The sequence below is a fragment of the Oreochromis aureus genome, linkage group 17, assembly GCF_013358895.1.
Source record: "Oreochromis aureus strain Israel breed Guangdong linkage group 17, ZZ_aureus, whole genome shotgun sequence".
Lineage (NCBI taxonomy): Eukaryota > Metazoa > Chordata > Actinopteri > Cichliformes > Cichlidae > Oreochromis > Oreochromis aureus.
This window is the reverse complement of record NC_052958.1, coordinates 24,514,169-24,525,548: the sequence shown is the minus strand read 5'-3', so window position 1 is coordinate 24,525,548 and position 11,380 is coordinate 24,514,169. Positions and strand designations below refer to the sequence as shown.

The following is an 11,380-nucleotide window of genomic DNA, read 5'->3' as shown; positions in this document are numbered from 1 at the left end:
CCACAGGGAGGCGAGGGAATGTCATTCCCCTAGTTACCTGTGGGACCACCATCCCAGTTTGCCAATCCAGATGGGACTGTCCTTGACCTCCACACAATGCAGCAGAGATTTGTCAACCAAGACAGCCCCACAGCATCTACTAAACTGCAGATACTGGTCAGCTGGCTCCAGAATCCAACAAACAAACCAAGATTGGTACAACTGTCCTTCAACTGACTGCTCCCTTCATTTTTGGTGTCCACCATTGAGACAGGTACCAGCAACTTTACAGCCAGAAATAGAGGAGTGGCACACGACTAATTTGGATTCAATGTCCTGAGCATTCGTTGGAATTCTACCAAAGATCTATCAGAATGGAGGGGTAAAGATCTCTTGGAGCAGGCATTCTGCCGGATGGTTCCTGTACATCCACACTGGACATTTGATTGTGTCCAGCAGCTTCCCACACCACCTTGACAGTTGACAGCTCAGCTTCTCTCTTCGCCCGAGTGTCAACAACCCACCATGTGTCCAGGTGTTAAGTGCACTGACGATGTGGAAATCTCTTCAGTTTCATGCAGATTAAATTGAAATTAATTTGATTGGTTGAACAATTATTCTTGGTGTTTCCTCTGTTCTGGTAGCTGTTCTTCCAGCAGAGTAAAGCTGCGATGTGGAGTTTGAGCTTCATTCAGCAGTTTTAGTAAGGTTCTGTTTTACCAGCTGCACATATGACACCTATTCACCCAGCGGAGAATCTATAATGTACTTAAAACCTGCTGTAAATAAAAGAATCAGTGAAATGTGGCGCTCTGAACACAACCTGCTGCTGACAGTTGGAGATTCTCTGAGCTGTAGAGTCAGAGGTGTTTAAGAGTTTGAGAGCAAAGCTTAAGTATAAAAACAGAAGTCAGTCTTATAAAAAATGATGCATTAACTGTTTCTATACAATCCTCCATTTTCAGAGGCTCAAAATTAAAATTTAAAACCATATTTCATGCATATATATTATTGTGATTTGGTTAGGTGAAACGGGGCACCAGATCAGTGGTGCACCTGATCTTTAACCCTCCATAACAGTGTTTTACCATATGCTGACTTTTTTTTTTTTAAATTTTCACAGCAATTTTACAAATATTTATGTATCTTTTAAAAACCTCTTTAAAAAAGATTGCCATAGCAATTTTGGTGTGATCGTATGTCCTGTAATTAAATGAAGGAGCACAGAAAATCTACCACTCCTAATTTTAAAAAACAAATAAGTTTTTATGGTTTGAACAATTATGTTTAGAAATGTACTTAATATACTGTAGGTCGTCTTCAGTGTTTATTTGTGACAGAGGGATAGCAGCAAGAGAGAAAGGGAAGGATTACAAGATGGTAGTGAGACCTGCTATGATGTATGGTTTGGAGACAGCGGCACTGAAACAAAGACGGAAAGCAGAGCTGAAGATGTTCAGATCTTCATTATGAGTGAGCAGGAGGGACAGGGTTAGAACCGAGTCCTTTAGAGGGACGGCTCAGGCTGAGCAGTTTGGAGAAAAAGTGAGAGAGACGAGGTTGAGATGGTTTGGACATGTGCAGAGGAGGGAGAGTGGATTAATCAGAAAAAGGATGATGAAGATGGAGCTGAGAGGCAGGAAAAGAGGAAAAAGCACATGCTAGGGACAGGGTGAGATGATCCACTGTGGGATAAAAGAAAAAAATGATCACACAGCAAGCAGAAGAAACTCAAACGTTGTTTGGGTAAATGATAAATGACGGCTGGATTTTCTAACTGAGACCTCCAGGGGGCAGCAGTACTTCTGTAAGAATGCTTTTATGACGTCAAACGCCGAAGAAAAAGAGGACTACATGTCCCAGTGTAGTTTGCGGCCCACGCGGAGGGGTTCCATCTGTGTCGACCTTGGGCTTTGACGTTTAAAACATGGCGAATAAGGAGCCAAATGTAAGTGTTTGAAATGTGACTGGTTTTGAATGAAGACAGCATGATCTTTATTTTTGTGCGACGTGTTTATCTGGCACTAATGTGACTGGTTAGCATGCTCCATCAGATTGAGCTGCTTTGCTAGTTTCGATGTAGTTCACTAACATCGCGGTTAGCAGCGACAACTGCTGTATGTGATTTAGTAGGCTTTACACGATACAGGTGAGGGCAGGAGATAGTGGGACAGGGCGACGTTCCGCGGTGAGGCAGATGTTTCACACTGTAGGCAATATCATGAGATTACATGTAGCTGACCTTCTGTTAGTAGGTTAGTAGGTAGGGTAACCTGAACTGGCCTATACAGGCAAACCTGCCCACAAGCTACTGTTAGACCTTGTTTCTGCGGGTTTCTTCTCTACTACCACATATGGTTTTCAAGCATTCATCGTTTTTCTTAACTACCTAAACATGCCAATGTCAGCTAACAGTGGGCGGAAGGCAGTGATCCACCGTGGACAGGTCCCACATCCATCACAGAGCTAACACAGACACAGCCAATATTCATGTCCACATCCATGTGTATGAAAACCCGTCTGGCGTGCATGTGTTTAGGCTGTAGGAGGAGAACATGCGGACTCCACGCACAGAGCCTTACGTTCAAATCCACAACCTTTGTGCTGCGAGGTGATGGTGCTAACCAGTGCACCATCATAGCTTCATCAGCTAAATGATAAATGAGAAAAATTACACCTGACATAAACCATAAACCGCACCAAGATACTGATTGTATTTTTGTTGTTGCACTCTCGCCACCACATACAAACACAAACTGCAGCGGTTCATCCAGCACCTGAGGGATCTGGCTGGTCGGATGTCCTCATCTGGTGGCAGAGGGGCCGGATTAGGACTGAAACTGCTGCTTGGAGCTGGTGCATTGGCATATGGCATTAAAGAAGCCACCTACACAGGTAAACACACATGTGGGGTTTTTACACCATGCTTTAAATATGTGGCGGCCTGAGTAATGCGATGGTGATTTACAGAAATAGATCTGAAGACCTGTTTAGAAACCTTACTTTAATGATGAATCACGTGCTGTGTACTAGAACTGTACTACTGTACTTATGATCGAGTGAAAGATGGTGACAAGGCAAGGTTTCAAAACTTCAGTCATGCTAATATAATATTGCGTGTGTGTGTGTTTGTGAGAGCAGTGGAGGGTGGTCACAGAGCCATCATCTTCAACAGGATCGGAGGGGTGCAGATGGACACGGTTCTGGCTGAAGGGCTACATTTCAGGTAGAGTTACAGCTAGTGTCGAGGCATAATAAATTGACTAATGATACAGATTTTGCACTCAGCACAATTAAATTAATTCTCCCTAAATATTCCCTGAGAATCCAACTCTTAGTTCATTAAAAAAGCCCAACTTTTTACTATTATTTTTGTGAGTCACTTTGCCTGATCACACCCAAAGCAGTTTCCAAACCACTTTTATGTTTGTTTGAGAGTTGCATGACTAGGCAGAGTGAAGGATTCTGGGTGTGCAACTTACACAGATGTCCTTGTATGCAGTCCTCCAAAAAACCAACAGCTCGTATCCCAGCAGCATTTGCTATGCATAGGTTAAATGCTGATTGATTGACAAGTGTGCCTGAAAAGGAACGGACACCAGCTTTGACTGTAAAGGGGAGAAGTGCAGGAAAAAATGTGAAGAAGATGAGAAGCACACTCGGTTCCACTTTAGCGCTTTAGGTTTGGACTTTGGTCTTCTTGGCTGGTTCTACAGATTTTTGATGCTGCCCCCTGGTGACAGTAAATAGTTAGAGCATGTGACTACAAAGCTCTGTGTAGGCTCATGGCCCAGCTGTACTGATGCCTTTAAGTCTTTGGTTTAAAGAACTCCAAGAAAACCATTGGCTTTAGTACTGCAGCAGTGCAGGAGAGGAGCCACAGTTTAAAAAAAAATAAAAAAAAAATGGTGGGAACTGGGCAGGTGGCCACAAATCAGCATGCTGTGTTGGGTCCTATGGTATGTGTGTTGTTTCTCAACCTCAGCCACTCATCTAATCAAATAACATAATATAAAATAATATAACACAATATAATATAAAATAATATAATAAAGACATGAAATGGGCTGTGAGCTCTGTGCTAAGGTCAAGACATTACCTTTAAAAAAAAGGTTAGGTTGAATTAAGAATATTAAAGGTGATCACAGCACATGATATCTAAGTCATTAATAACTTAAATGTGAGTATGCTTCGAAATCTTGATCAGCTTTGCTATGACTTATAAATCTTTTGTAGGATCCCCTGGTTCCAGTACCCTATCATCTATGATATCAGAGCTAAACCCAGAAAAATCTCCTCTTTGACTGGAAGCAAAGGTAACAAACATGGGGGCTTTCTCACTCTCTCTCTGTCACACACTCTCTATCTCGATTCTTTTTTTGTTATTTGTAGTAGTGATCTAGCTTGTGCTTGAGACAGCTGCTGATGAATGTATTGATGTGCCAGTATAATAACTGAGGCAAAAGATTTGTTTTAAGTTCAAAGTTAAAAAGCCAAATATAACAAAACTTGTTGGAGGTGGCAAAGAAACCATTCAGTCATTTTTGGTGTGCGCATGTTTGTATGTAGATCTGCAGATGGTGAATATAGGAGTGCGGGTGTTGTCCAGACCCATAGCATCCAACTTGCCCGCCATGTACCAACGGCTGGGGAAGGACTATGATGAGAGAGTCCTCCCGTCGATTGTCAACGAGATCCTCAAGTCTGTGGTAGCAAAGTTTAATGCCTCCCAGCTCATCACACAGAGAGCACAGGTACTGCGGCACCTTCGCACTGATGGGGGGGGGGATTCATTTTTTTTCCTGTTGGCCAGTTACTGTAATCAGCATTGATAAGTTGATCCAGAACAGTAAATATAATAATCAGCTGATCCAACTGTAGATTCAGTCGTTCCACTAAGCTGACACACCGTGCAGATCATACTTGTGTTGGTGTGTATCGTTTAGGTGTCTCTGCTGGTGCGCAGGGAGCTATTTGAAAGGGCCAAAGACTTCAACATCATTCTCGATGATGTCGCCATTACTGAGCTGAGTTTCAGCAGCCAATACACTGCTGCTGTGGAAGCTAAGCAAGTTGGTAAGGCTCAGTATACCACACTGTTATCAAACAGTGATTCAGACTGCTCCAGTCTGTCATTAGCATCACTGGAGCAAGAAACAGCAAAAATGCTGTTGCCATAGTTTTCATTATTGTATCTGAAGTAAATGTGGCTGCTTGGGTTGCATTGACCACATCTGTTGTCTTAAAGTGTAACTGTGTGTGCGTGTGTGTGTGTGTAGCTCAGCAAGAGGCCCAGAGGGCCCAGTTCTATGTGGAGAAAGCCAAACAAGATCAGCGACAGAAGATCATCCAGGCTGAAGGAGAGGCTGAAGCTGCTAAAATGGTAAGCAGACACTGACGTGGTCTCAATGCAGTGTTAGCAGCAGTTATTACTGCACAACAAAATGCTGCTCTACTGTTTTTCTGTTGTTACACGTCAGCCAAGAAATAAAGTTGTTCTCTATTATGCAAGTGTGTTTTCCACGCAAACTGGAAGTAGGGATGTTGTACCTGAAACCTTTACGGTTTCACACATGTATGTAACCTGAGTCAGACAGCAAAACAAGTGCTGAGAATGAACTGTGAGAAACGTAAATATCCATAGAGAACAATTAAAAGTAATCATTCTCTACCTCTGCATTATTTCTTGTCATATTGTATGAATGTCGTTAATAGTCTAAAAACAAACTGTTTCCTTCAGCTCGGCCAAGCAGTGACTAAGAATCCTGGTTACCTGAAGCTGAGGAGAATCAGAGCGGCACAGAACATTGCTAAGACGGTCAGTACGCTCCTTTATTGCCTGTGGCTTAGTTTCCGTTTTGTCTTGATGCTCAGTAAAATCCCTGAAATGCATGTTCTGGCTTTTGAGTAATCAGCAGAATTCCTCCCCGAGGTGAAAATGTAGACTTTAACTCCCAACATTGGGAGGTGACTGATAATTGCTGTGTCTGCTTCCAGGTGGCATCATCTCAGAACAAGGTGTATCTTAACGCTGACAGTTTGGTCCTAAACCTACAAGACCAGGCACTTTTTAACAAGTAGGTTTACGCACAGTCTCTGTCACTCGCAAACACACAGGCCAACACACAAATGTCTGCATCGCTTCATTGTTTCATTTTATTACTCGGACCATGCACAGATTACCAGTTTTGTACCAGATTTCGCTATCAGCTCATTTCCACCTGCATCACTTCAAAGGACACTGCATCCTCTTTTAGTTTCCACGATTGGAGGCTGAAGCTCAACTTCCACGTTCAGTTTTATTGGTATCTGCACACAATCAGCAGACTGCACATGGCTCAGTAGTTACAAAGCGAAACAACACTTTACATTTCAGTGAGTAAAGCAGCCAGATCCCTGTGAACCTCCGTCTTAATCTACATCACTTTAACAGAAAGTTTATACAGTGTTTCTTGTCCTGTAAAATATCCTACTGGCATCAACATAAATTCAATCGCAACATTATTGCCTTCACTAAATTCACTTTTATTAGTTTATTAAACAAAGCACAGTCTTTACTTTTTAGCTCATCCAGCTGAAGGACTCGTGGACTCGTGCCATGTTGAGGCGTCCAGTGTCCGTCTGTGCACAGTTCAGCTGCTGCTCTTCGTAGAGTCTTTTTCACATTTTAGCAAAACTTGCATGTGACGATCACCTAATGGTTTCCCCCCAAACTGTGCTCAAAGTTGTTTTACGGGCGCTGACCTATGAATGATGAGGGATTGTGAGCCGGATGAGCTTTTACATTATTAAAGTTCTGGTCTTTATTGTAACTTTTCAAAAACAAACCGTTCTAAACAAAAATCCCTCAAACACACCTCTCCACCAAAGCATGGCACTTTTTACCCCGTCAGCTGTGAAAGGCTGTTGGGGTTATGTTGTCACCAGTGTTGAAAATAGTAATTAGTTACTAATTACTGATTACTCCTCCAAGAGAGTAATCCCATTACTTTACTGATGACTTATTTTCAAAAGTAATTAGTTACTTTATCACTTACTTTTGAAAAACATGATGCGCAACCTGAATATGTAATAAAGCAACAGACCTTTCAGCCCAATTCTATTTTTTTTTGCATATTCCATCATATAAAATAAAACAGTTTACACTCTTTCAAATAGATGAAAGTAAAACACAGCAAAAAATGTATAAAATCAAAGATTCGGCGGCACTGAGTCCTGTCCCCTTAAATCTATTGTCACCTGTTTAGCAGGAGTGGGGCCGTCGCAGGTTTGCTGCAGCGGTCTTGTCAGTGGGGGAATACGGGCGTTTCTCTGTTAATTTCACATTCCCGTGACAGCATGCTCGGTGCTTGCTCAGATTTGGAGTTTAATTTTTCGTTGTAGAAAGAAGTTTTCCTCCCACGCAGTGTGTACAGCGGACACTAATGCTTTTGTCACTTTTTACAGAATCAAACTCAAAGTAATGTCAGTACTTTAAAAGCTTTAAACGCTGCATGGTCGTACTCTCTCCTGCACTCTATATTATCCATCGTTGGTCTAAACACGTCTGTTGCTGCCACGGATGTCGCGCGCTCATACGTCATTGTCATGAGACACTCTCACAAACAAAATCGCGGTTTAGTAACGCAGCGTGCTTACGGGAAAGTAACAGTATGGGCTCAAAATGTGGTCATAAATATTTTGTACTTGTAAATCAGTTTTGTACTTGTAAATCAGGATTTGTATGTGTAAAAAGAATTTGTGCGTGCGTAAAAAAGATTTGTATTTGTAAAAAGAATTTGTGCGTGCGTAAAAAAGATTTGTATGTGTAAAAAGAATTTGTGCATGCGTAAAAAAGATTTGTATGTGTAAAAAAGATTTGTGTGTGGACTTAGCCAAAAACCCCCCTGCAAGTTACAAGTACGAATTTTGACCCTATTTTTCTTCCTGTCATCTGATTGGTCAATGTCATGTCAATCACAAATGTAACAATCCAATCAGAGAACAGATGGGGTTGGCTGTCGGAGGGCACTTTTTGAACTGCAGGTCCTTGAAGGGTAATACAGTTTGAAGCTGGAGGATCTCTATATAAATATCCGATAGCAGCTAGGTCCCCTTACTTTCAGCAGCTGTTGAAAGGATAAAGTTGTGGTATGTCAGTGGTTAGAAATACCATTATTACTTTAGGATTAGTTTAACACAAAGTCAGGGCTGACCCGGGACCATTGCTGTGAGTCACAGTGCGCAGCATAAAGGTCCTTTCACATCAGACGCAGGATGTGCTGCTAATGCTAACTGCTAACTAAAAGCAAAGGATCCAGAATTTGTTGCGCTGGCTGCTGAGCTCTGTGGGTTTTGCAGCAGCTCTACCTGTACTAGATGCACCTGCTCCTTGTCGTTTCTATCTCTGACTTTATGTCCTCTACAACAGTTTCTGTTTTTTTTTGCTAGTTCTTCAAATGTTCAATAAAAACATGTATGCTAATTCATAACGAAGAAAGCTTTGTAATGAAGACTGTCATTTCCAAAACACTGCCCCCCCGCGGTCCGCAGCGCTGTTGAAAAGCCTGTGGAAGTCCCTGTATAAAGCACGTAGACCTGTGACACAAAAATCACCAAACTCGGACGACCACAGACTGTTTTCCTTTGTGGTGAGGAAGGAAAACGCTGGGTTGGCATGTAAAAGGGCATTTATTCCTTCAAGGACCTGCAGTTCAAAAAGTGCCCTCCGACAGCCAAACCCATCTGTCCTCTGATTGGATTGTTACATTTGTGATTGACATGACATTGACCAATCAGATGACAGGAAGAAAAAATAGGGTCAAAATTCGTACTTGTAACTTGCAGGGGGTTTTTGGCTAAGTCCACACACAAATCTTTTTACACATACAAATCTTTTTACGCATGCACAAATTCTTTTTACACATACAAATCTTTTTACGCACGCACAAATTCTTTTTACAAATACAAATCTTTTTTACACACACACAAATCTTTTTTACACATACAAATCTTTTTTACGCACGCACAAATTCTTTTTACACATACAAAACTGATTTACAAGTACAAAATATTTATGACCACATTTTGAGCCCATATAACAGTAATCTAATTACTTTTTTGCAATAGTAATCCCTTACTTTACTCGCTACTTGAAAAAAGTAATTGGATTACAGTGATGTTACTGCCCATCCCTGGTCGTCACCCAGGCAGGTGGGCAGCATGCACACGGAAGTTTGTAAATGCAATAACACACAATGACCTTGAACTCAGTTCGAGAGGTCAGGACTGGCAGCGGTCATTAGTTTTATATAGTACCAAATAAAAACACAAACTACTTGTATGAACATAAAATGTATGAACACTTTTTAAAATTTTTTATCTTCAGTCTTTATTTTGTCCACAGCACATAAGCAGGAAAACAGCTAATGGGCTTCACATCTGCGTCGTATCTGAAACTTGTGCCTTTTTTTTGTAAATACAGATTTAGTTCAACTAAATTTAATACGTGAAATGTTTAATATTTATTGCCTTTTCATCGCTAAAAGATCTGGTCTCTGCTCTGTGTTGTACTTTTCTTCTGACTCAGCTTTTTCAACAAGGTTGTTAAATTCCATTTCTGTGTTGTACCACTGAGTTTATTTCCACTCCTGATAACATGAAATTTGAACGGTGTTGTGCTGGACAGCAGAGTTGTGAGTGTGAGTTTAACCGTGTGTAACAGTGTAAGCTGATGTGGTGTTCCCTTGTTTTTCAGTATGACAATGGGTGCAAAGAAGTGATGAAGAGGACACGAGCTCTTGCAAAGGCAGTTGATTTTGCTTTGTGCTACTGGAAAAATCAACGTACATGACTGGAAACTTGATTTCTTTATGGTTTTCTTGTTTTAATTATCTCATGTGTCGGAGTGACTTTCATCAATGAATTGTCTAGTGATGTACAAAGGGGACGTTATTAAAATCCACATTGAATAAGTCTAACAGATTTGTTGAAGAAAAGATCAAAATCCAGTTTAAATAGAGCCTTTTGTGTTGACGGATTTATGCAACAGTACATATGGATACTTAAGAAGATCAGAGACTTCTGTCAGGAGGAGCTCATTGGCCTGAAACGTCCGAGCCGCTTGTCTAGTTTGGCTGCCGATGTTCGTTTTACACACATTTTATCAATAAATGTTCCTGTTTCTTCTTACAGCTATGACATGAGAATGTTAGCTCCATCTACACGTATTTGGCTATGTGTGTGAGTTAATAATGTAGCCACTGCTGCTGGCAGACCATCTTGTGCGTTAATAAATTTTATTAGAAAAAGTTCTCATTTCTATTAGTTACACCACTCTACTGACCAACTGTCAAAAGTTAACTGCAGGGTTAACACAGAGAGGCAGACAACCTCATATTCACACCTGTGGCCAATTTAGGATTGCCAGGAAATGCAACTCATGCATGTGATGGGACTGTGAGAGGAAGTCGGAGAGAACCTACACAAGCGCTGGGACAACATGCAGGCTCCACAGATTTGACTACAACTGTTAAAGAAAAGGAAAATAAAAGGAAAATGCAATATCAAACAGCCTACTGGAAGGTTTGTTGTAAGACTGCTTAATATATAATATTATTATATATACCAAAATACCCAAGTGCCAACAGGCTGTCTAGCTAGCGTTGGCTCCAGCCCGACCGCGACCCTGAGAAGTGGAAGAGTTCGATGGATGGATGGATGGATGGATGGATGTCTCCTGTGGTGTTACTGACTGTTATTACTAGTTGGGACAGCTGGAGGCACTACAGCAGTTCAGGACCTGGTGGGTTCTAAGGATCTGTGTCAGCCTGCTGTGTGTGATTCCCGAGTCAGGTTTACAGCGTTTTGCCCTGACATCGCGTGTGATGAAGGAAAGAGTATGCCCACCAGAGACCAGCAGTTTGCACATAGATCCAATCTGGAAATAGATGACGCAATCATATACATACTGCAGAGAGCATACTCCTTTCTGGATGGTAATGTGCTCCAGAAGAAGGTTAATGTTGCATTCACTGACCTTTCTTAAACAAAGCTACTCTCTCAGGTTTCCCACACCAGCTGAACAGTATTTGGATCATTTGTTGAACTGCATATAAAGCTAGAGCAGCAAGTGCTTCTGTCCATTTGCCCTCTACTAATACTGTGTGTAGTAGCAGTAGTAGTTAGGTAAACTTCTAGTTAGTTACTTAGTTAAAGTGATAAAGGCGACAAATCTTGGGACCTGTTTGTTTGGCTGTTTGGTACGGTAATTTCTTTATTAGTAGAAGCTTGGTAGGAGCTCTCTGACATTTTTATTTATTCACATTTCTGTCCTGTTTTGTGGGCAGCCAAGGAGCGCAGGCATTATAGTTTTGGTTTCAATCTTGACAATAGTGTTTCTTTACTTTCTAGTAAGAGTGAG

At 41.4% G+C, this 11,380-nt stretch overlaps 1 protein-coding gene across 1 annotated transcript; it reads left to right on the top strand.

Moving 5' to 3' along the window:
* The first annotated feature begins 1,798 nt into the window (after positions 1-1,798).
* Positions 1,799-10,530, top strand: LOC116320825 (prohibitin-2-like). The gene is made up of 10 exons (XM_031740548.2): positions 1,799-1,927; positions 2,742-2,874; positions 3,121-3,205; positions 4,216-4,295; positions 4,549-4,733; positions 4,926-5,055; positions 5,259-5,362; positions 5,720-5,797; positions 5,977-6,056; positions 9,716-10,530. Exons 1-10 carry the CDS (start codon positions 1,907-1,909, stop codon positions 9,738-9,740), a joined length of 921 nt encoding a protein of 306 aa, XP_031596408.1. The 5' UTR covers positions 1,799-1,906; the 3' UTR covers positions 9,741-10,530.
* The last annotated feature ends 850 nt before the right edge of the window (positions 10,531-11,380 follow it).

What these genes read in the sequence shown, in the direction of transcription:
- LOC116320825 (XM_031740548.2), top strand. Translation starts at nt 1,907, where the DNA reads ATGGCGAATAAGGAGCCAAAT. An exon ending in TGGCGAATAAGGAGCCAAAT is followed by an intron (nt 1,928 to 2,741) that starts GTAAGTGTTTGA and finishes CACAAACTGCAG; the next exon opens with CGGTTCATCCAGCACCTGAG. An exon ending in CTCTTTGACTGGAAGCAAAG is followed by an intron (nt 4,296 to 4,548) that starts GTAACAAACATG and finishes GTTTGTATGTAG; the next exon opens with ATCTGCAGATGGTGAATATA.